Here is a 26,935-nt window from a genome sequence, read left to right on the forward strand (position 1 = left end):
GCCAATTTTTCTCGAATTTCCGGCTATGTCTTACCAATAGATGCACATACACAGCGCAAATGTCGAAAATGCCAATCGCAGTGCTGGAACGAAGAAATTTAAAAACGGCCCTTACTTAAAAAACGTACCTAGTATACTATATAAAACCAGGGATAACATTACTAATTGAGACTTTTACGTTATGTTTTAGATTGAATGTTGAAATCAATTATTTTATTCAAATTTGGTGGTCTAAACTATGAACCCTCTGAACGTTTATAGGCCTGTTTTGATATAATAGTATAGAATGTTAAGTCGGTCAAAATTTTAAGGAGGAATACTACACCATGGTGGTTTATATTTTTATGGTAATCAGAAACAAATCTAGGATTAAGTTCTTGGTCAATGGGATTTACACTAATTTTGTAAAAGAAGCGTAAAATTATAAATAAATTAGTGCTCACACATCTTTATATGCCTTTTCATATTTCACGGAGACAATGTCTTAAATTCCAATCTGGGAAGCGTTTTTTTACTATCACAACCACAAGACTAAAGCTACCTTAGTAAACCAGTATTTGTTCACAATCAATTACGGTATATGTTTGCTTTTTAGGCAGGAGTTAAGCTTCTAGAGTGATTCAAATCATTTATTGACAATATAGTTGAACCTATATAAGACGCATTTTAAGGGGTACGGGAAAAATTCATACTATAGAGGTATTCTTAATAAAGAGGGTCGTTTTATCGAGGATTAATGCTGCTGTTATTCTTCTTATAGAGGTTTCTCCTCGCTCCAAGGTTTCTCCAAACGATGACTGAGGAAGGAGGAGGGATGGGTGGGGGTTTCATGTTGAAACAAGCGTCTGTTTGTTTTGAAAACTACGTACTATGGAGGTTAAGATTATGATAAATTTGTCTTATAGAGGTCACGTTCGTCTTGTTGAGGTTTTGTGCTAAGAATATTTGTTGTATAGAGGTTAATCAGTCCTAGCCCATGTCACAAACAAATTCGTCTTATGGAGGTTTTTAACTTAATTACTACATTGTATAGAGGTGTTTACAGCATTGACCTATATGAAAGTGTCAAGGGGATTTTTAAAAATTTGACTTATCGAGGAATTTGTTTTATCGAGGTTCGTACAAACAAGGTTCAACTGAAACACCAACGAGATAAACAGAGACTGTTTTTACACCAAAAAAGATATGATGCACAGGGTTGATTTATCCAGACACATCAATATTGATTCTGAGTTTGTTTGAATATTTTGATAATTTGTTTTAAATATGAGCTTTTTAGGAAATGTCCCTAGAAACCATCAGTAATAAATAAGTAACAACCTTAACTGTAACATTGTCTAGTTTGCGAGTACTTCGTGCATGGGGAGTGCCAGGACTTTGCAGTGGCTGATTGTAAGGAAAATGCGACGTACATCCCGGGCAAGGAGCTGTCTCTGGTCCACCACCAGCACCACTGGCGCGAGGGCAACCTGCCTAGCAACAGCAAGTGTGCAGTGTGCAAGAAGGCCTGCTGGTCAGCCGAGTGCTTGGCCAGCTACCGGTGTGAGTGGTGCGGCATCACGGTACGTAGCTAACACATACATTTCATATATTTATTACTAACTATTACGGCTTCAAATTGTTTACGCATGCTGAACCCTGCTATGGTATTTTTCCCCAATTTGTGCAATATCTTCCCTCGCTCCGTGTGATGAACAACCATTTTCATCATACTGTGGAAATAACCTTCTAATCCTTACAAAATTAGACCACATAATTTGAGGTTATATAAAGTCATCCATCTCTGTTGTTTATAACTTAAAACATTGTATGATTAGCAGCATTATCTAATGTGCAATAAACAAATTTTGAGGTTTGCAAACCAAAAAATATCACATATGTTTTTTCTGTTCCCTATTTGAGGTTACCCGAAAACAATGATTGTGGAGAGAAATAAAAAAGGTTGTTTTCCAGACAGTATGATAAAGAATTGAAATCATTCTATGCTCTTCAAACAATATTCTTCTAAACATATAATAGTCAAAGTACTCAATCTTTGACTCAATCATCACTGTTTCCCCAATTTCCTGACCAGCTGGAATGCTAAAATGTGGTACATTCATTCATTCAGATGAAAGTTGTAAGGTAGGCCTAAATTGTTTTCATAATGATTTTACCAAAACCTTAAAATATTTTATTTTTAAGTTCAAATGTTATTCTTGTGGCCATTCAATTTTAGTTTATCAAATTAAATACCATTCGTTTAAAAAATGTTTGTTTTTGTTTTTTGAAAATGTTTTTTTCCCAGTTGGCTTAACACCCAGGTTTAGTATTTCAGGACACATAGTTTTTTTTTTTTTTTTTTTTTAATGCTGTCCTTTCCCCAAAAGGTGGTTTGGAATAACTGGACTCTTGCATATGTATTCATGTTTGACACTTTTTTGTATAGAGTCACGCTGGGTGTCATAAGAGCATCAACAGTGAGTGTAGGTTCGGCAACCTGGAACCCATCTACCTTCCCCCCCACGCCGTGAGTATCCCCCGCACCGAGGTACCCATGGAGGCCATCATCGGGGTGCAGGTCCGCCGCAAGGAAACCATGTCACGTGAGTCAAAAGTAGCTCAATGTGTATTGTTTTTTGAAAGGAATTTTTATAATTTATCTGTATATCCGATAACATCATTGACTGTTGGATAAAGTAGACATGCTAAATATGATTATCTGCAGCCAATTTTTGTTAAAAACAGGGTGTCTAGTAGTCGGGAAAATCGGGAAAGTCGGGAATTAGTATTGAATTTCAAAATGGTCTTGAAAAGTCGGGATTTAGTCTTAAATTTGATTTCAAAGTCGGGAATTTTCATTATTTTGCCGCAATCGTCGTCTGGCGTTTACATAACCGCGAAAGCCAATGATAATGAAGTCTACACGGCCACGGGAAATGTTCACGATTTTGCCGTGATCGCGGACGACGACGATAACGTTTCCGTGACCGCGGGAGATGACGGTGATGTCTAAACAGCCACGGGAAATGTTCATGATTTTGCCGTGATCGCGGACGACGACGATGATGTTTCCGTGACCGCGGGAGATGACGGTGATGTATTTATTTTGATATTGATTTTGATTTGATTTTGTTTTTGATGGACTTTTGGTGGATTTTGATTTTGATTTGATTTGATTTGATTGATGTCTAAACAGCCGCGGGAAATGTTCATGATTTTGCCGCGATCGCGGACGACGACGATGACGTTTCCGTGACCGCGGGAGATGACGATGGCGTTTCCGTGACCGCGGGAGATGACGATGACGTTTCCGTGACTGCGGGAGACGACGATGATGTCATTGATGTCTACAAGGCCGCGGGAAATGTTCATGATTTTGCCGTGATCGCGGACTACGACGATCACGTGTCTTTAACCGCTGCATACAATGATTATGTCTAAACGTACGGTATGCGGAAGATTTCATGATAAAAAAACCAAATTTGCTAGTTAGAATTTTTTATTGCTGCATTATTTCTTTACTTGAAAACACCACATTATCATAATACTACTTTATGACAAAGACAGTGGTCAAATCAAATCAAATCAAATCAATTTTATTTCCACAATATATAAAAGTTTACAATTTTTCAAAAAAAATAAAATACAAATATATATAGTCTTGAAGCATTATAGAGTAAATTGATTACGTAAATTAATTCTAGTAAAATTAAATTTATAAAGTTATAATAGTAAAAACTTAAATACTAGTTGAATGTTTGCTCCGGCTTGAATAATAACTAATGTAATAGATAAGGAAATGAGTCTACATGGACCTCAGTGGTCTGTGCGTAGACTCGAGTTGTTAAAAATTATATATATTTTTGAGCTAATTTGAAATAGAAGAAAAAGTTTAAGATTAAATAAAAATTTACTATGTGCTATGGGAACGTGTAAAGATAAAGATAAGTTTAAAGATTATATAAAAAATTGGAGTAAATATTAGTTTAAATTTTTATGAACAGAATTGTTTAAGGAGAAGCCAATAAATAAAATGGAAAAGAATTTTGTTGGTTGCAAGAGTTTGCAGAGGCCCTGTCCGTTCAGTGCTGTCAGACAGTGGCAGGTCTCCTGTTATCAGTAGTGATAAGAGCCTCGGCCTCTTCATCGCTGATATCCAATAACCATCTATTAACTAGATTTTTGAATACACCTAACGTAGGTGAATGAAATAACTGAGTTGCTTTATACATAGTGGAATAATTCCGGAACAAAATATGTGCTATGTAGAAACAATTTGTTTTTGAAAAGGATTTATGCTGCTGAATAGTAGAAATTCCAATTCTATTTGCATATCTTGTATTATGAGTGTGGGTTATGGAAGTAAAAATTGAATTGAAGTTTTTAAATATAAAAATTAGAAGATCCTTAATAAACAATTTTGCAATGGGGAATATTCCAGTTTCATGAAATAGTAAATCTGAGGGGTATCTTTTACACTTTTTGAAACCAGCTTTTAGGATAGACTTTTGAACCACAATCAGACCTGTGAGATGTGAACTGTACGCCCCTCACCAAGCTAATATTCCATAAGACAAAACCGACTGTACATATGCAAAATATGTTGATTTAATTTCTTTAAAACTGAGAACATCACTTAACTGTCTAAATGCAAATATAAGTTTTCTAGTTTTATTTTGCAAGAAATTAATATGCTCTATCCATTTCATATGTGAGTCAAAAATTATTCCTAAATATTTATATGAGTTAACTCTCTCTAAGGTATCGCACGAACAACTGTTATTGAATTGGTTGAGACAACTGTGCAAGATCAAATTGGTTAGGTTATAGTCAGCTGTTGACGCGAGAGAAATAGGCATGAATTTTGTTTTGGAAACATTAAGAGATAGTACATTTTTTTCATGATTTTGCCGTGATCACGGATGGTGGGATCGTGGTTGGTGTAATATTATTTAGAAAATTTGGTTAAGCTATAACAATTGGTATCGGTATCAAGAATCGAGAATTGATACATTTTGGTATCAACACCCACTAATTGTTGAAAAACTAGTCTTGAAAAATCTGGAATTAGTCTTGAAAAGTCTGGAATTAGTCTTGAATTTTATAATGGAAATAAACTAGACACCCTGTAAAAAATAACATAGTAGAATTAGCCACTCATGGAGTGTGCCACAGTCGTAACTCTATTTTCGCCTAAGTTTTTGTCTCTGTGGTGGTTTAAGTGACAACTGGCTAGTTAGCTGAGGGGTTATAGTGCTCGCCTAGCAATCAAAAGGTTGCCGGATCGATCCTGGGAAAATTAGCTTTTTGATGGTTCAAAACTGGACCCAGCTGTCCCTGACCATTGGGCTTTAAATGATCCTGGCGTATGAAACAGCTGTTCTTAGTCAGCAACAAAGCTATACAGATCATCCTGCAATTATTTTTGGGTTAAAATACACACCTTGATGGCATTCATCTTAATAATTGATAATTGACATATATATAAGAATGCTAATTCTCAATAAGTTACCCTTTTTAGCTCGGCTTGGATAGAAATGGCTAATTAAAATCGGCGAACTCTGTGGGTGGCTCAGATAGGCTGCGTTGAAAACTGAAATGGTATTCTACATTTGGCTACAAATTAAACGAGGGAATGGAATGTCTAGTTTTACCAATAGTCAAAGATACCATATACAAGACTTTAAATGGCTATAATATAAAATACCTAATCCATCCGACCAAGAGCAATACAAAACAATAACTATTTCTTCAACATAAAGTTTCTATTTTTCTTAAGACATTACAGACAAGATTTAGTTAGAAATACTCGAGGTTGCAGCATATAAAGCTGTCTTCTACATAAATCACCAAGTTATAGCATTCTTAGTTGGTTCTGTTTGGATTCTCTAAGATATCAATGAACTGATAACATTGCATGTGTATCTCCAAGCATTTTATAAAACCTGTTGCTTATTTGCATGGATGTTAGTCAGCCACAACTCTGTTATGAGAACAGATTTTCTCAGAAAATCTAACTGCAATAGTTGTATTTTACACTTTTTGTTAGAATAATTTTGAGTAGGGATGGACGGGTCTTGGAATTGAAAGAAAAATTGTGAGATTAAAAAAATCTTGATTGTTTGAACAAGATTGGTTTTGATCTAAGACTTTTTAAAGACAAGGTTATACAAAAATCTAAAAAGTTAAAAAATAAAAAAATTTAAATTACGATTGTCTATTAATTTTCTTTACCTCTAACTCAATATACATTATCTCCATGATATCATTATCACCTAGATCAGATGTACCCCTATACAATCTACAGTACTACAATTCTTTCGTCTCTTAACCAGACTGTATTTGTTGTGATAAAGTTGGGGTGTGCATGTTACAGTTTTACATTAAAGATTTCTTATTTTCATTTGCACTTTAGTTGTTGATTTTAATAATACTTAATTGTTATTTTTATTTATTAACCATTGTAAAACTGCGCATATGAATAATTCCCCGATAGTTTTGAGATCTATAATCTTGTCCCTAATTATTATGAGAAAAAAGAATCTTGTCTCGAATTTAAAACTCAGTCTCGTCCATCCCTAATTATGAGTTATTTATTTTTATTCAGTTAAGCAACGGTTATATTTTAGTCTGTTTTGTGTGCAAACAACACCAAGTTTTACGTTTTTAGATATCTCCGGTTATGCACTGTTCCCAGTATGTTTTGACATTTGCAAGTTTCTTTGAGTTATACATTTAGTTGTACACTTTGATTCATAAAAATCACCACAGATGGGAAATAATGAACACCTACAGACTGCTTTTGCAATTCAAACGAATGCAAACAGTTCTATTATTTGTAGTCAATCAATCTCTGACAGCTATGACCACAAATTTATTATTTCTGTTTTGCAAAACAAATTTTTCTGCTCCATATTTTAGTTTATAGGCTAATTTTTAAAGATATTTCTCGCTTTTTATTTCATAGGTATAGCCCATATTGGCGTTAGCCAAACTGCTTTCATTGAATAATTTGGCTAACCTGATTAAGCTGGTTGGGTTTTGCATATAACCTAAAATATTGTCGAGTAGCAGATAATCTCAAGAATATAAGCCTTTTTTGGTCAGATAGTTTTTACTCAATTTGACAAAAAATGACCATGAGTCGAGTTCATAACTAAATTTCTCTTCTGGTTGGATTTTTAAAAAGCTGTAAATTTATCATATGTTCTTTAGATCTCTTGCAACTGGTCATGCAACAAACTACTATTTTTGTAAACAAAAAAAGGTTTTTGAGATAATCAAAATTATTTATGTTTTGCAATCTATTTTCAATCCATGATATACGTTTTATTAAGTACGAATCAATGTTACATCAATAAATTAGATAGTCCAGTGGTTAGAGTGCTGGTTAGATAGCGTGTCCACGCAATGGGAACTGCGTTAATTGCAGAAATCTTTAGGATTTTTTGGCAGTGTGAATTTCTAGAAATTATACAGGACTAGTGGTATAAATTACAGGAAATTATTCTGAATGTTTTCAGCAATTGGGAATTTTAACTTTATGTAATAAAATTGTACAATTTAAAAACAATTTATTATATAAATAAGAAATTATTTTACCCTGATTTTAGATTTTGTCTAGTGATTCCTTATCCTCCCCTAAGGGTGAGTAGCTATTGTTTCCGCGACTATCTCGCCCTCTTCAGATTATTGTCAAAAATAACCAGCTTATTTTGTATTGAGGGCGTCAAAGCAGTAAACACCCACTAAAACAATAAGACAAAAAATTAAAATTTATAATTCTACAGCTACTGTGGCCTTAGATAAGAAATAAGTGTTATAAACACAGTTGCAAAACTCCAGAAAGCTTATAATTTTTTTTTTTGTCAAATTTATTTTCTTAGTAAATAACAAGTTTCGTCTTATTTTTCTAACTAAAACTACTAATTCCAATAGTTTTTGTTTGATATTTTTAGTTATGATTGTTTTACGGTATATTATTTTCTGCTGGTGTTGCTTATTGTAGCATGTGATGAGTCTTGTGTTGTTTTGCCAGTCCTGTTGTGTGTGATGTTGATGCCTGCTGCCACTCTGCCAACCGTTTTCTTCATTGTTTTTGTGTTGACACGGTAAGAACAATATTGTTTGTTTAATTCAGCTCTCAGTTACAGCTCAAATTTTAGTTTTGTCACTGCTATTTGCAGTCTAATATTGAGTTATTGGTGAGGTTTTATTTGTTAGGAAAAAATTTAAAACTTCATTTTGGTTTCTAATTAAATATTTTTTTACATGTGGTATTTTCTATTTCCTGACTGTCATATTTCTTTTTTAAATAAATAAATAAATAATATAATATATGCAAAATAATGTATTTTAGTATTTATTATTTTTTGACTCTAACGATGTATATACTAATAACCTTTAAAGGTTTTCTTTGAAATAATTAAAAGAATGGAAACATTTAACTAAATTGTTCTTCTAAATTTTCTTCTAATTAGGCCTATAGATACTTTATCGGGGAAGCATCATGATAGAAAAAGTTAAATTGGAAATTTTTAATTTTTGTATTTTTAACAATCATTATTTAGATCATTATTTATTTTTAAGTTCTATTGATTTAACAGTTTAATCAAATGTATGTTTGTTGCCTGGAAATTTTTTACTAAAGCTCCCTTGATTTACTCTTAATTTTACTGTAAACATAACATTGTTGAGTTTAAAATTCTACACTATAATGACCACAATTTCTTCTGAAATTTGTTTTTAGTAATTTTCTTCGATGTTTGTTTGCCTTTTTTTTAACAGACACCTGCATCATGATAATAATTACATTATATGCACTTTTTCATGTAAACTGTTATTAGGTTAAAAAAAACTGTTGTTTGGAGGCTTCCAAAGAATATTATGCATTGTAGTGTTACTTAAATTAAAAGTTTTTGCTGATTTCTGTTTCAGCTCGGAGTATATCAGAAGAGTTCAGCAGTGGAGACACGAGATACAAGGACAACGATGAGACGATTATCTCTCACGGGAAAGAACGGAAAGACAAGGAGGGTGATAGGGATGAAGGTACTGACATCAAAACATACCAAAACAATCAAACTATTTTTACTCAGATTGATTTGCGTTCAAGTACATTTCACTTAAATCAATTGAATGTGGTGGTTAAATTTGTTTAGTACAATGAAGTTTGATAGCAAAAATTTATAGTTTTTTTTTAGTGCTTAATTTGTATACAGACTGTAGAATCAATGCAATGATTTGGATTTGCGTTCCAGTGCCGCTGTTTTTAAAGCACAGTTAATCTTGTATTGTACTGGTGCACTCCTTGCTTGGTCCACGGACAGGCTTGTGGCCAATGTTGGCGGGTAAATTCAAGAAAACCTGCCAATCTCTGATGTGTTTCAGAGATGATCAAAGTGTACGATGGCAACAACTCGGTGCGCCGCAGGATATTTCGAGTGGTGACAGTGTCTAGACTCGCCAGCACGGACCATATCCTCCTCACAGCCCTCAGAGCTTTCCACATTACCAAGGACCCTCGTGAGTAACTTAAGAGCAAACTAAGTAAGTTTAAAGTTATCTCTCTCTCTCTCTCTCTCTCTCCCTGTCCAGCATCTGGTGCTTTGCGGGGATACTTGTTTGTATGGTCACTTGTGGGAACTCTGCCATTTTTAGTGTTAGAAAGAATCTAGTGAGAGAAGATTGTTAGATAAAATTTTAGCAGTTGTTTTTTGTGGCCCTCTCTCAAAAATTCGTCCATTTACCAAGTGCCGATTTTTGTCCTTGTGGGGCTATAACGGTCACTATGAGAGAGGATTTACGAGGATATGTGAGAGGAATTAGTGGGGATATAAGAGAGAACATTCAGAGGATATAACGGTCATTGTAAGAGAGGGCATAGTGAGGATATGTGAGAGGGATATGTGGGGATATAAGAGAGGAATTTATAAGGATATAAGAGAGGAGCATGTGGGGATATAAGAGAGGAATTTATAAGGATATGAGAGAGGGGCATGTGGGGATAAATGAGAGGGTTTTGTGAGGATATATGAGGGGGACTTGTGGGAATATAAGAGAGGACTTTATGGCGATATGAGAAGAGAGTTGATAGTTCTACAGTTACTTGGGTTTGTGCGATGGTGATTATCCAGGAGACACAAGAGAGGGCGTTATGAGGATATGAGAGCGGATCTTGTGGAGATATACAAGATAGATATTTGTGGGGTTATGTAGGCCTATAAATAGTTTTTGAGAATGTTAGACGGTGAAATAGGATACCAAGTAACTTTCAATGGATATAATATAAGAGAGGGATTTGTGGGACTGTAAGAGAGGACTTTACGGCGATATCTCAGAGGGTTTTGTGGAGGTATGAGAATGAAATTAGGAGGACACGTAAAAACAGTTCATGCTAAATGTTTAAGGGTAATATAATTAATTGAATGGTCTTAAGAAATGATTTAAACACTAGACTAATGATTTATCACGCTTTATTTTCATCAATTTTACAGTATGGAACAGTATGGAAAAATTCAAGCTTTGGGGCGTCACCTCTGGTTCGTATCAACTTTTTAAACTTCAAAAAATAATACTTAGAATAATGTTTTCAAACCCGTAAAACATTCTTGCAAACAACTTTTTAAAGAACTAAAAATTCTAACCGTCCCTAATTTGTATATTCTTAAATGTTTATTGTATGTGAAATCAAATTTCGAAAAACTCCTCAGTGAAAATAATTGGCACAATTATAACACTAGATTTAATAAAGATTTTCAATATCCTATACACAGATTAAATCTTGTGTAGAGGACACCTTCTTATATGGGTAAAAGATGTTTTTACTATTTGCCTGGGTTCAACGAATCAATCATAGGATTAGTATCTTTTAAGGAAACATTGTTTAGTTTTTGTGGAAAATAATTATTTTAGTATAGATCTGTTTCTCGAAGACAAATCTATGTGAATTGTTTTTTTTACTATGTATTTATTTTTACCAATTAGCTAGTTTATCTTAGTATAGTTTGACAATGTCGGCTGTGCCAGAGCATTTGAAAAAAACGTTATGTGACAATAAAGATGACTTTGACTTTGTATAAGTATAAGCAATGGTTTAAATAAATATATAAAAAAATTACCATGTATACATACATGAATATTCATGTCCGTACCCCTGTCATTAATATTATGTATGTGAGGCAAATGTTGACACCACTTTACCTGGAATATATTCTTATATTCCTTAGACAACGTTATAACTGAAGATTTAATTATAAGTTTTATAAAATTTCGGATAAATGTATTTTAATGTGCATACAATTTTTTCAATAGTAACATATTTTCATCATTTTTATGTTGATATTATATAATTTCATATGCAGGTTAAATACGCACCATCTGAGATCCCTGTCTCAGATAGTGTTATAATGCTATTCATAAAAGTCGTCACTTCAAGTTGATACCGCAACATGGTGTTATCATTCATTGTGGTGTTGAGCTTAACTTGTTGATGATATCGTACTTCCAAAACTAACTTAATAATAAACTTGATATAATATCTTTGAAAATCATACTTTGGACGATCTTTACTTGTTGTAATTAAACGATTACAATAGGCTTGCATTCAAGCATGGCCGCCTCCAAAGAAAGCAATGTGGTCTTTGAGCTAGCAATACTGCAATCCCAGTCACCCCATCATGACACCATCATGACACCATCAGGTGCTTTTTTCTGCAACCCATATTTCTGTAGATATTTTTGCAGGAAACTCACATCGAACCAGCCAAAAAAACTTTTGTGGTGTTGCTAATTCTAGATGGCGTGAAAGCCTAAAAGTCCATTTTTTATGGCTTCAAAAGTAACATTACTTGATTTATCTATTCTTGTTTCTAATCAATGTAAGTGTCTATTTTTTCCAGTATAGCAAAGAATGACCTTTTTTTATTACTGGAGTGTATAGTAGTAGTTGTAACTAGAGTTATAACAGTTTTTATAATTAATATTGCAACATTCAATAAACATAAAAAAACTGGATTTAATAATAAATATTTATACTACGTCATACATTTTTCATATTTTATGTCATATTTTGGAATATAATTACGTTTTTAATATTAAAATAATAATCATCAACTACTTTTTATACTTATGTAATTTACTGGTTTATGTCGTTAAATTCTTTTGTTATTGAAGTAATTTGTTAAACTGCATGGACAAATACGACATCATGAAAAATACAAGGTAACTAGACTGTTTATTCAAACCGTCTGAAAACATGTTAATAATGTTTGAGATATTACCAGATTACTCTCTAAGGATTAAAATAAAACATTTTCTTGCAAAAATCATTATTGTTTTTTTTTTATTACATTATTAATTAAGTATAATATATACAAATAGTGTAGTATATTATTAAATAAATTGCTAAAACACTGTGGCATAAAAATATACTGACAAACAATACAGTAATGTAAATTGAACTTAACCTAAAAATTGGGAATAAAGTATAATCATCTTACAATAGTAAAAATAAGTAAAAATTTTCGGTGTAGCCCTTCAGAAAGTAACTATAGAATGTACCGGTAGAAATTTAACAGAAGTATTAAGTTTCAACTATTAAACTGTATAAATAATAACTTTCAAAAGATCTAAGGGCACAAAACAATAATTTTAATAACGTAGTGTTTCTTGTCTGTATTGTGCAACGCTCACATTAATTATTCAGATGTCTTTTGGGGTTAGTAAAACGTTACGCATGTTTGTTGTGAACTGTTTGTATATTTCATCGTTTGACAAGCCCCAAAAACATCTTAAGGACCGAGGCAATTATTGCTTAATGTAAGAAGAAAATAATTCTCTCCTCTAAAAGACACGTTTAGAATAAAACCTAAAATGGTAGTGGTAGAAAATGGTCGTACAAACATAAAACATATAAATCATAAAACCCTAAGGCTTATAAGCCATTGAAAACCTTTGTAAATAACAGTAAACATTACATTGGGTGTTTAAATTCATAAACAAATTCAACTCATACAATGCAGCACCACGAAAAACGACAGATAATACCAACATTTTAAAACTGGCATTACAAATAAAACAACACAGAAAAAACAACTAATGTGATAGTTTAAACATTACTGTTGGTGTTTAAATTCATAAACGAATCATACATTGGAGGACTATGAAAAACGACAGATAATACCAACATGTTTAAACTGGCATTATGGATAAGTTAAAAATGATACAACACAGTAAAAACAACTAATGTGATAATTTGTTCAGGCTTTTCTGTGTTCTTTCCTGTACTATTGCGTTTACCTTTCATTTGATCTTCAGGTAATTTCCTATTCCTTGCAGCTCAGGAAATCTCTTTAAACGTTCTTCGCACCTTTTTTTTGGTTGGAGGTCTGCCCAGTATTATTTCTTCAGCAAAAAACAACTCAAAATATTCTGTGTGAGTTTTTTGACGTTTCAAAGCTGATTCCTTTATGTTTATTACATACATTTGGACATATCGATGATTTGGACCCATTGCGCTGGGGTGTGGCCAGTTAAGCAGGTGCGCGGTCTGTGAAGGTCATTCCTTCCCCGCACACCGATCACAGCGCACAATGATGTTCACGACTCGAGTTGACCAAATTCCGAATTGTCAATACATCGTCCGTCGTGACTCGCGGTAATAACGACACTCCGATTGCAGTGTACATTACATAACAAATTTGATAACGAAAATAACAAAAATATGACGTTAAATAAATATCAACATTACAATGGTTGTGCCTATTGAAAAATGCTCTAGTCAATATATTTACCTAACCCGCCATGTTAAACTTCCCTATCCCAAGCGTGATGTATACAACTTCCTTACTTCTCGAGTGATGTAAAGTTGAAAAAAACTCACTCGGTGATGTAATGAAACCCATTTAAATAACATTGAGTGGATAACTTAAAAAATATACCTCCATGGAGCCAACGACGTTCAACGCTAGAAATCAGCTGTGTGTTTGAATTTTATTGTTATGCGTTGAAGAATTTTCCTAACCTAGCTTTTGTTTGTAAATGGACGTTACTGTTAGAAGATGAGTGAAATTGATAATGAAGTATATTGCTCGTAACCTCCTTAATATTGTCGGGTCAGGTAAAATTTTGTACGTTACAAGTTACGCAAGAGCGTGTTTACATCACTTCGGTGAATTATGCAACTCGCCTTCGCTCGTTGCACAACATTCACCTGCGTGATGTAAAAACGCTCTTACTACACTTGTAATGTAAATAGCTATTACTACGTAAGCCGATTATTTGCGTCAAAATTGTAGGCGACTGAGAAGTCCTAGAATGACGGGAGAGGGCTCAAATTAAAGGGAAAGGTCACAATACCGAGACGGCGGAAAAAATAGTGAAATTCCCAAAATTTTAACACAAAATTACATATGAAGTAAATTGTTCTCCATAAGAATAGCATTAGAAGTAATTTAATGCTGGTTTTTGTTTACTACAATAGGCTACGACTGATCGAGGCCTGAAAGAGGCCTCGTGCTTGTGGCAAAAAATACCATACATATAAAACTCTTGTCCCAACGTAAAATGTAGCTTGTAAAATGGTGTTGTGTTGGAGATTCAATGGAGTTCAAATACTTTTAAAAATAAAAACATTGCTCCGTTTATGTTTTACTAGCTTTGTGTCCGTTCTACGTACGGGGATCTTATCTTAGTCAGTTGAAACCTTCTTATATTAAGAACAGCAGTTGGTTTGCATAGTTTCAGATATCTGCATAACAAATATTTGCATAATTCAGCTACCAACTCGTCTAAGGCAAAAGAACCAGAACCAAAAACTAACGTTTACAGCAAAAAAATTAAAGTAAATAGACCAATTATATGCGTTAATCAAGTTTATTGATCTCTTATTGGTTTTGGATTTTCTCGTAAAAAGTTATCGGCAATCAATGTTATTTCACATTAATTGCTTTATTTGTAAACAACTTTTAATGTAAACTTATCAGTGTCAGTTTGAAAAAAAAACAACCTTATACAAACAACTTTTTGTCATTTAATAGATTACGTATTCTATAAACAATGATTGGTATAGAAGGAAACGTGACAAAAATCACACAACGTTGGGTTTTTGGACGTTTGTAATTTTATTTCTTAAGTAGGTAGGAGGTAGGCCGTGTATTCTAGGGAAAAGTACCGGTTATCACGGATTGTCGTCAAAAAGTTTGTTATGAATAATTGGGTAGGCGTACGTACCCAAAGGATGGGCTATGGGCCTATTGGCTGTATGGTCCAGCGATTGCATCACACGGTGAGTATGAACTATTGACTATTAAAGTCAATGGTATAGGAACAAAAAGTGACACATAAAAAAATCGAGTTTAGCATCATCCGTAAACCTCAGTTACAATCACCAACTGCAGTTGTGATTTTTACTTTCTCCCCCTATACCATAGTATATGGAGAAAGTATTGTTTTCGTCAAAATTTTCGAGTTTGAGTTTTGAGTGGATATATTCGTTTTGGGTCCCCCTGGACCTAAAAAAGTTGTTTTCGAAGTGATGTCTGTGTGTGTGTGTGTGTGTGTGTGTGTGTGTGTCTGTGTGTCTGGATGTGTACAGAGCTAGAGACCACACCTGTGGTCCGATTTCGATGAAATTTGGTATGTAGGTTCTAATCCATGGTATCTCCAGGCGTTTTTTCATTTTTTTGAAATTTTGATTTTTAATGGGAATTTTCCCATAAAAACCCATAAAAAACCTGAAAAAACAGGTTTTTTCGAAAACGGCCCAAACGATTTTGATAAAAATTTAGTATGTTGTAGCCCTTTAAATTCTGAATAAAATGGTACAAACCCCATATCTGTAAAAATTACAGTTCAAAAGTTATGGTCAAATATGTTATTTTCCCATAAAAACCCCATAAAACAACAAAAATAGGATTTTAGAAAAACATCCGGTTTTGATTTAACATAGTATGTTATACTCCTTACAGTTTTGATAGTTTTTTTTAATTTTTTGGAAATTTTTATTTTTAATGGGGATTTTCCTATAAAAACCCCATAAAATAACGAAAAAATATGATTTTCCCAAAAATGGCCCGAACGATTTTGATAAAAATTTAGTATGTTATAGTCCTTTATATTCTGAACAAAATGGTACAAATCACATTTCTGTAAAAATTACGGTTCAAAAGTTATTGTAAATTATGTCATTTTACCATAAAACCCCCTTAAAATAACAGACAAATCGGATTACCTCAAAATTGGCCCGAACGATTTTGAAAAAAAATTTAGCATGTTATAATCCTTTAAATTCTGAACAAAATTTTACAAATCTCATTTGCGTATACAGTTATCTACTCTCACCACTTACACATGATAAAGGTTTTTGACAATTTCATGATGTTTCATAAGTTTTTGACAAACTTATGGGAGAAAGTATGTGTCAGAATGCTGATACCGTTTATTTACTTTACACTTATTGAAGCGCCGTCAATGAGTGGAAACCTTGTTTCTAATTTATTGGTGTCGATTATTAATAAATTTAAGTTTCCCAGCCGTATACAAAACTGATTCAAGGTCTTCTTTCTGGTTATCAAAACTCAAGAACAATCTTATACACAACTAATCTCTGGTTCCTGACCTGGATGATGCCTAGTTATTTAATTTCATTTAAGTGGTTACACTATTTTATTGCACTTGCGATTAATTAAATCCGATATGCAAGAAAAACGTTTTTAATCTCACTTGGTTGGGATTTGCTTTTAAAATGTAATCGAAAATGGTTACGGTATTTGTAAACAACATTTGTAAACATATTAGTGACACCTAGAAAAAATTACCTTGATCCGAACAGCTGTTCGTTATTTCATAGATGATTATGTGATAAAAATTGGACGAAAACTTAACAAAAATCGCACAAAACTGCATTTTTGAACGTCAGTAATTGTATTTACAAAGTAGTGAGGCCATATATTAATGGCTAAAAACACTCTCGCCAATCCAGTGAATACATTAAAATGACTTGGATCTTGATAGGTACTCTCGTTTTCCTGGAAAAGATAGCGTAAAATGCCATCTTGAGTGTTACAGACGGACAGCAGACAGACAGACAGACAGACGGACAGAAATAAAGAGATAAGACTCGTTTCTGCTTCTTTAATCTTCCAAATTTTAGTGTGTTCCCTCAATTTCTTTAGACTGATAACAGCCAGGCTTACGCACAGGCACCTGCCCATTAGTCAAATTTAGGCAAAGTAAGGCAAATTTTATCTTAAAAAATGTTGTACTCTAATGTTTTATAGCTACTCTCTGTTTTAGTTTATTATTCTTGGGATAAATAAAAGTTTTTTATTTAGTTTTTCATTTCATAATGTATAAAACGTAAAAACAACCTAAAAATATATTATTATGTGCAATGTACAGACAAAACTCGAACCTTTTATATGGATTTTAGATAGATTGGACGTTATTCTTTAAACTCTAAGTATATACCAATAATGATTTTAAGGGACAGAAATATACTATCCATTCAGTTTTTCAGTTTTATAAAAGGTTTAATAAAATAGTAATTATGCGTAAAAATTTGGATTTTTACGCCACGCCACGCTTCATGATGTCTGTTCAGCAGCAGCACAACGGACTCAGAGAACAATAACTGTACAAAATTACAACCTCGTGCTCCTCAAAGAGTGTCATGTCTATCACTGAAGACACAAACCATCCCCACAATGTACCATTTGGTAAAATTCTCTCTCTAAAATTTAAACGAACCAATCAGAATTGACATCCTCATAGGGACCGCAGATATTCTCTTACATCCCCACAGTTGATCATGAGGTACAGTTCTCTCTCTAAATTCAAAAAGGACCAATCAGGCCTCGTATCCCCATAAGGACCAAAGCTTTACTCTCTTTTCGGAGAGAGAAAACCGGCATCAGCGCAGCTCTGGTGGCCGCAAAAGCGAACTAAGTGTAAGGATCATAAGGTGCCTTGTGGGGATATTTTCGTTTTGCGCTGAAAGTGGCCAATTTACGCATCATTTTGAACGAATAATCCATTCCGGCCAAAAAAAAGACCTGGTCCTTATGGGGATATCCCCACAAGGACCAATAGCCCCACAAGTATACTTCAGGACGAGCGTATAGCCGCATAAGTGACCAGATAATAGAACTCTCCCTCTCTCTCTCTCTCTCTCTCTCTCTCTCTCTCTCTCTCTCTCTCTCTCTCTCTCTCTCCTATCAAACCTAAAGAAAGTATAGAGTATTATCAGTCTTACTTCTTGTTCTTTGAAATTTGTTTTGGGTTACAACTAGCTCAGTAACTCAGTAAGTTGTTATCGTATCTATACTAATTAATTGGTTGCCAGTTAATCTTGCAAAGAGTCAGTAGCGAATACTAAAGAGACAGCTGATCTCAATAATAAATCTGTCATATGTTCCATTCAATAATTATAATAGCCTTAAAATAAGCCTCCTGAAGAGATGGCGTCCTATGGACCTAGAAGTATGATTGTAGTCATACTTGCTGTTTTACAGTAGAGTCCCGCAAACTCGGCACTAGATATCCCGGCAGTCTGGAAAAGCTTAAAAATTGTATTGTCCTTATTTTTAACCCTAGTTCCCGATAACCTGGCATTTCACAGACTCGGCTCCCTTCCAGTCCACATTATGCCGAGTTTGCGGGACTCTACTGTATTATGTTTAATCGGTTCTGGTGATGTCACTCGCAAGTATAATTGAAATTATTATTTTGTGATTAATTGTTTTGTCTACAAATTACTAACTCTGTTTTTTTTTTGTTGCAGAAAATTTTTATTTAACAGATTTGTACTCCCCGGACGAAGCAGTTTTGTGTGACCCCTGTCCTGTGATGAATCTTCACAGAAGGGAGGGAAAGAGGCCGGCAGTGTTCCTCAGATTTAAGTGAGTCACTATCATTGCTATGTGTTGTGGCTTATTGACCTCTCAACAATTTGCTTTTGTCAGTTCAAACGTTAGTTTTGTCATGGATACCAGCCTCTAGATATTTTAGAATAAACAAATAAATGTTTATGTTAACTATGTGGCTGTAAGAAGGATTTTTAATATGAATCAACTATCAGCTGTTTTGTGCTTTGAAAAAAACTAGGGATGGACGAGATTGAATTTTTAGTTCGAGACGAGACGAGACGAGATTTTTTATTTCTCATAAAATTTCGAGACGAGATCGAGACGGGATTTCCCTTCTCATACACAACGGGAAATGCACGTTCAACATTTTTACCTGATTTTGTAACATTGTTAGATGACTGTTTAAATACAACAATAATGATAATAGGCAAGAATATTTACAATCTTTTATTAAAAAACATCAGCATAACATTTTTTTATTAATCACGCCTAACTTATTAAAAATGCCTACGATTAAGAAACATAGTGATATCAGTTAGGATAGAGTTCAACTTATCCTAAAATAAAATAAATCATAAAATAAAAGCAATATTAATTTTTATAAAATAATTACTTGTTTTGACTTTTTATAGTAATAAAACATTCCTCACACTACTTACACTTAACAAAACTTCTCAAATGTTATTAAAGTAATATTATTAAAATAATTAAAGTAATATTTACATTTATAGAATTAATTAAATAAGAACGCCTTCGCAAAGGAAACGCAACTACAACACGCTCCTGTATTGCGGGTATTGCATCGACTTTCTGCAGGCGTTTTTAATTTTTTTTTTTTTTTTTTTTTTAAATTCTCGTCTCGATAAAAATCTCGGTCAAAAAGAAATCTCGTCTTGTGTAACGAGATTTAAAATTTCCCGAAATTTCGAGACTTGACCATCCCTAAAAAAAACACATCTTTAGTTCAAAATATCTAGGATTGTAATAGCTAGACATTCTACCAAATGTATGCTCTTTTTCCGCAGCACAAAACAGCTGTAATTCTGTAACAGATCGTTCTGACAGCAACAAAGTTAACGGAAAACTTAATTAATTTTGTGTATGGAGAAAAAAGTATTTTCTATGTGTCATCAAATTTCTGAAACAAATGTAAAAATCGTTGCCAATTGTTTATAAATACACTCAGCCGTTGAAGTAAAAAGCTCATTATGTTTATTGTTTTTAAACAGTATTACATTTGTAAATAACTACTCTGGTGGTTTGATGGTGAATGTAAAAAAAAAACTGTCATACAAACACTAACTTGTACTCATATTATATAATAATAATAGACATCACACACTCACTGGCCAGCCTAACATTGGTCTATGTAAATAGACTTAACTTAACCAATTTTGGTAGGGGCTGTACCCTGAAAAAACGCAGGCACTAAAACACTTGCACAATCCCGCATCCATGTTCAGCAGCGAGACAACCTGCTTTTAGGGTCTATGGAACACTTTGAACGTTGTAGAAACAGTTTTGGTCCTAATTTCATAAAATAATGTATTAAGTTTAAAAGTCATCAACAAGTTTTACATACAGTACACTCCTGATTATCCAAGCCCTCGGGTTATAGGAAGTAGTTTTTTGCCTAAATATATATTTTTATTTTCAGTAGAAAAACTTACTTTATTACAGTAAGTTTCTATTCAAAGAAACATAAAAATAGAAATTAATTTGTGATTTATTGAAACGAATACAGTACTTGGAATAAGTACTGTATTCTAAAATATATACTGTAAAATAATACCATTTAGTATTATTTTAGCGTTAGAATGAACCGCAATAACCTTCAAAATTAAAATTACACGGTACTAGGTGTGCGGGCTACCGACGGAAATGGCAAACTGGACTGGACAAGCAGTCAGCAGAACATAAACAATAGCAGTGTCAGTCTTCTTCATTACAATGTCTCTCCTTCATTACAATGTCTATATGTAGATATAATTGTGTCAAGTTATAGATAGGTCAAACTTAAACAAAAAGTGTTGAACATGTTTGTTGTGCTATTTTTTCCCACAACAATTCTACATTATTTGGGGGGGGGGGGGGTGTTGTGTATCAATACTACGTGTTATCATTTTTCATTTGCTATGTGTTGTTTAATGATACATTTTACAAGTGACTTCATAATAAAGAACCGTAACCCTAACCTCAAAATCTATGCCACCTCTGTGTTATTCAAGATTCTTCGTAACCGAGTTAGTCGTGGACCCAACAACCTCCAGTTAATCGGGAGTGTACTGTACTGTTTAACTGAGGGAGTAGATTTGGTGAGTCAACCACTACCATAGTGACTACAGGTAGACCGGTCTGGAAGATTCTGAGACTGAAAAAACCCTTAATTTCAAAACATTTCTTTGAATATTATTTGTACTCTTTCCTAGTTTTCATTCCAGATAACTAACTGTCAGTTGTGAGTGAATGTAAATGAAGAGTACCCTCAAAATTTCACTGCCCTCATAGAACCGTGAAGAACTGTAATGTAAGCCAGAGAGCTCGCCCAGGGAACTGCGTACCACGGGTGTTCGGCTTCCCGAGGATGCAGTTCTCAGAGCGAGCGCCTGACTTTGACAACAGAACACTTCAGTCAAGACAATCAGCCTTTGTGATAAGGGCTAAAACTGTTTAAATATACAAACACACTTCATAGTGTGTGGAGCCATTGTAGAACTGTCAAGTTATTAGCTATTATTTTCAAATTTGCTACATAATGTAGTGCTTGGGGTATTAATATGCACATGCTGTACTTGTGACTCCAACTTATTTGTTTGTTCAATCCATTTTCACCTAATGCACGCTTGTTAAAATTTATGCTAGACAAATATATATTTTTGTAGCTTTTAGAGCCGTATTTATTGTTGCTAATATGTCAATTTAATGTACGGCAAGTGTTTTGTACAAACCCATTTAGTTTAGTGTTATCTTATTTCTTAAAGTTAGCATATTTTTAGGTATTGTTAAATTTGTAATTTTTGTAAATAAAATTAATATAATTTCAATTTCTATATTTAATTGTTAGATTATTAGTTTTTTTGTAAAATTACTTTGTTGGAAATAAAAAAAAGTTTTGAAGAGGTTTAGTTTCCCCTATTTTAGTTAATACATCTTTCATGTCAATTAATTTGCAACTGTTTACTTCTTGTTTTAGTAACTATGAACGCTAAATCGACTATTTGTAAACCATTGCTTGCCCTCCTATATCTGTGTAAAATCTACTCTCATCTCAATCAATATGAACTCGTTGTTATTCATATTACAAATCTATCTATCTATCTATACTATTATAAAAAAGAGGTGGTTGCTGTATGTGTGTATGGGAAAAGTAAACTCGAAAAATACTGGTCGGATTGGGCTGAAATTTGGCATGATGATAGCTCACATTCCCGATTAACATATAGGCATATTCTTATTTCAAAAATCCTTTCGGGCTCCGCCCCAGTGGCTCTGGAGTTTCCCATGTTAACCTTATGAGAAATGGAATTATTGAATCTTAACAGCTGTTTCAATTAAACAAGTTGGTTCTGTTCTATGATGTTCAATAGCATTAAAGTTACAAGGATTACCAACAGGGCACAGCACTATTATTTCTTTTACATTTATGACAACAGCTAATTTGCAACCAAAAGGTGAGTGAGCGTAGCGAACGAACTTCAACCTGGAGGCGAGTTAGCGTAGCGAACGAGCTAACCGGAAGGCAAGTGAGCGCAACGAACGAGCTCCAACCTAAAGGTGAGTGAGCGTAGCGAACGAGCTCCACCCTAAAGGTGAGTGAGCGTAGCGAACAAACTTCAACCAGGACGTGATTGAGCCATGCGAACGAGATAATCTTGAAAATCAAGAAGTTAAACGGGGCAAAGCCCGCGGGTTACAGCTAGTATTAAAATAAAATTATGAAACATAAATATTTTACATATATTAAGGAAATTGACAGGAAAGCAGGCTTACCTTTAAATAAGTCCATAGAGACACATAACACATCACAAAATTAAAAGTAGAAATTTTCGTGGTCACTGACCACTTTTTCAACCACTGGAGATTGGAGAAATGGCAATGGCAGTTGCAATTTGAATCTATTAACAAATTAAATTAAATCTATTTACAAATTAACAACAGTGTAATAGATTCAAATTGCAACTGCCATTGCCATTTCTCCAATCTCCAGTGGTTGAAAAAGTGGTCAGTGACCACGAAAATTTCTACTTTTAATTTTGTGATGTGTTATGTGTCTCTATGGACTTATTTAAAGGTAAGCCTGCTTTCCTGTCAATTTCCTTAATAATTCCTGGCAAATGCCCTATCTTTTTATAAGATATTTTACATATAAATTGATATAATCATATAGTTTATTTATGTAATCCTTGATTTATTTTATGCTTGAAACGGTTTTGCACAGTAGCAAACAAATTGTATATACTTATTAGCTGACCCGGCGAACTTCGTATCGCCTAAGTTATAGGTTTCCCCTAAGACAGACCGATGGAAAGAAAGTACCGTTACGTTTAATTTTCAAGATGATCTCGTTCGCATCGCTCAATCACGTCCTGGTTGAAGTTCGTTCGCTACGCTCACTCACCTTTGGGTTGGAGCTCGTTCGCTACGCTCACTCACCTTTAGGTTGGAGCTCGATCGCTGCGCTCACTTGCCTTCAGGTTAGCTCGTTCGCTACGCTCACTCGCCTCCAGATTGAAGTTCGTTCGTTACGCTCACTCACCTTTTGGTTGCAAATTAGCTGTTGTCATAAATGTAAAAGAAATAATAGTGCTGCACCCTGTTGGTAATCCTTGTAACTTTAATGCTATTGAACATCATAGAACAGAACCAACTTGTTTAATTGAAACAGCTGTTAAGATTCATTAATTCCATTTCTTATAAGGTTAACATGGGAAACTCCAGAGCCACTGGGGCGGAGCCCTTTTAAGAATTTCGAAACGGGAAATAGTTTACGTCCGATTCGCATACCTACAGAATTTACACACCAAATTTCATAACGATCGGTGAAGTCGTTCCGGAGGAGTTTGCAGACAAACACTGTGACACGAGAATTTTATATATTAGATTATTTTTCACTAACCTTTTCTATTTACAAGAACTAAAAACAAAAATCTTGTCCATCATCATGTTTGCAATATGTTCACAACTAGTTGCATTGTTTTATTTTTTATTATCAAAAAATCAATGCTTTATTTGATTATTTCTTTACTCTTTTTAAACAGTGAGTCTTGCAACTGAACTGGATGCATGAATAAGACTAGAAAGCTTCATGAGTGGTGGACAGTAAGGAGACATTTTTGAGTTACAATTATTTTCTCTATAGTAACAGCAAGGACATTGTGTTCACAGAGACAGGGACAACGACTGTGGCGAAGTGAGAGTTTACCCGGGCAAGCTGCAAGTCTCTGCTGCCTTCTGTACTATCCGAGTCAACAACCAGACCTCGGTGGCGGATCTCATCAACGAATCTATCAAAGCCTTCGGTCTGGAGAACATGCGGCAAGAGGAGTTCCGCCTCAGCGAGATCCTGCTGGACCGAGGAGGTAAAGCCGAGGCTAAAATGATCAGGGTATAGAAAAAAATAGTGTGCAACAATTTGTTTTGAAATTGTTTTTTGCAGGGTGCAATTTTAAATTTTGTTCACACCAGCCTAAATTTTATTAGGGTCTCCTTTTTGTAACCATGGTTGTTCTGTACATTTCTTATAGGCCCTATAGTAATGTTTTCCTGTGGTGCGAAACAGCATATGTCATTTAGGTACTCGGTGTTCAACTCACTCAAAGAAGTTTTCTCAGGAAAAAATACCAAACCACAAAATTAATTTTCTTACAAAATAATGGCTTCTAATGTGGATTTCTTACAATTACAATATTTACTCTGTGAACAGGGTGTCCAGCCGACTTGGAACCAGGAATTGTACATGAATTTGATGACTGGGAATAAATCTCTGAATCTTCCAAAAAATGTCTGCCTGATATTACAATTGGCTTTTGTTCTACGCTGTCAAAACTCTCCATCCTGTGACACTGTCAGGTTCACAGATGTTGCAGTGACTGCAAGAAGTTATCCCAAATGTTTCCGTGATTGCTATAAATCATCTCTGATACAAAATGCTTGCCTACGAGTGATTAACTGACCAGTAGTTTTGCCAATTTATCTCTCACTTGAGATTCGACAGTTACATTATCCGTGTTGCAGTGAGCGAGCGAGTTCTACAGAAGGACGAGAAGCCATGGGAGATCGTCAAGTCCATTGGTAGAGACTCAATACGGCAGATGGAGCTGATGAGGTACTACCTGCAGTTGAAACAGGACCCTCACGGCCCCAACCTGGCGCTGTTTGTGGGAAACTTGCCACCCAACCTGTCACAACGCAACTACGAGAACTTACTCACTGAGTTTCTGGGCAAAGGTGAGTGACTGGTAAAAGCTGTCACTTTTGTAAATGAAAAGTAGTAGAAAAACTGCTTGAATTTCTTAAAAATAACAGACAAATTTTCACTGTGATGTTTTTAGCCAAAGATAGTAAGATTTTTCAATTCAATGTATAATTCCAGGGAAACAGCTATGTGTTTACTAATGGGAAAGCAAAGGCAGTGGGGTAGTGTCAGTCCACATAGCTATTATTGAGCCAAGTAAATTCTACACAAGTTGTTTGCCTGAGTACTTTAGTTTACTATTTTGTACACACACTGTATGGTTTTTAAACCTGAGTGTTCATACTGAAGGTGCCTGAACGAGAGGTAGTCTCTGAACCAAAACATTATGAGAGAGCAAATAGCAAATATTAATTGTCAGGATTTAAAACTCAATCCCCAAGACAAAAGTTGTGCGCTCTAATCATTACACTGCCTTACATTACCATTATCTCTCTTGGAATCAAACCAGCGACCTTCAGATTTGAAGGTGAGTACTATAACCACGACTGACATTAGAATGATTGACCAGGCTAGTGGTTTGCGCCCAATGAGGGGACATGCAACAAAAATTTACGTATTCACGGAGAAATTCAGACTTTTTTATCCCTCTTAAACGGCTTTATTTTAACAAAATATCCTAACTTGTTTTTTTTATTTCAGAAAACAAGTTCTCGTCAATCGGGCCTATATATTACGAGTATGGATCGATGGTAATCACGTACGAAGACTCCGCCAAGGCTGTGAGAGCGCTGTATACATTGAGAGAGTCTTCGTACGAGGATAAACATTTGTTGGGTGAGCTGTCTGCTGTTTTATACATTACCCATGCGTTTTGCTTAAGTGGACCAATCTTTTTGGTAAATTTTCTATTTCAGTATGGCGATATGATGGCAAAAGTGTAACTGTAATGTGTATGTGTCTCGCAGTGATGCTGCTTCCCAACATAGAGCCCAGTATGGTGCCGCAGGGAGTCCAGCCACTCTTGGTGTTTGTCAATGTCAAGTCTGGCGGATGTCAGGGACTCGAGCTTATCTCTAGTTTCCGCAAACTGCTCAATCCGTACCAAGTGTTCGACCTGGACAACGGCGGCCCTCTACCTGGGTATGACTGCAATTAACCACAGAAAATAATCTTTTCAAAATCCATAGTTATGATACAATTCAGAAATATATTATTAGAGATTACATCTGAAAGTTTCATACATAGGATTTTAAGATTAAATTATTGTCAACCATTACATATTAGATATTGAAAAAAAATTAAACTAATACACTATTCACTTGAGGGAAAATTGCTTATCGTAGCTCAAAAAGTATTAACAGTAGATTGTCTGGTTAAAAGATAGGGCATTTGTCAGGAATTATTAAGGAAATTGACAGGAAAGCAGGCCAAATTTTCGTGGTCACTGACCACTTTTTTTCTACAGTAAAGTGGTCAGTGACCACAAAAATTTCTGCTTTTGTGTTGTACTTGTTATGTGTCTCTATGTACTTATTTAAAGGTAAGCCTGCTTTCCTGTCAATTTAATGAATAATAACAGTAGATTGTATTATTTCTATCCCAAATTATAATGATTTTTAAAGGGACTTAAATGTTATCCGTCATAGTCCCAGTCGCACGGGTAAAGATTATC

At 34.4% G+C, this 26,935-nt stretch overlaps 1 protein-coding gene across 2 annotated transcripts in view; it reads left to right on the top strand.

Moving 5' to 3' along the window:
* The window catches only part of LOC128988706 (diacylglycerol kinase theta-like), a 58,066-nt gene that overhangs the window by 20,894 nt on the left and 10,237 nt on the right, over positions 1-26,935 (top strand). For both annotated transcript variants that reach the window (XM_054410271.1, XM_054410270.1), the window contains exons 4-12: positions 1,342-1,562; positions 2,429-2,585; positions 8,920-9,033; positions 9,373-9,507; positions 18,764-18,881; positions 24,234-24,427; positions 25,083-25,295; positions 25,963-26,097; positions 26,229-26,403. In XM_054410271.1, the coding sequence (XP_054266246.1) occupies positions 1,342-1,562; positions 2,429-2,585; positions 8,920-9,033; positions 9,373-9,507; positions 18,764-18,881; positions 24,234-24,427; positions 25,083-25,295; positions 25,963-26,097; positions 26,229-26,403 (1,462 nt within the window). The remainder of the gene's footprint in view (positions 1-1,341; positions 1,563-2,428; positions 2,586-8,919; positions 9,034-9,372; positions 9,508-18,763; positions 18,882-24,233; positions 24,428-25,082; positions 25,296-25,962; positions 26,098-26,228; positions 26,404-26,935) is intronic.

Source organism: Macrosteles quadrilineatus, unplaced genomic scaffold (assembly GCF_028750875.1).
Source record: "Macrosteles quadrilineatus isolate MER2022 unplaced genomic scaffold, UCM_ALF_1.0 Scaffold_3__2_contigs__length_128488019, whole genome shotgun sequence".
NCBI lineage: Eukaryota > Metazoa > Arthropoda > Insecta > Hemiptera > Cicadellidae > Macrosteles > Macrosteles quadrilineatus.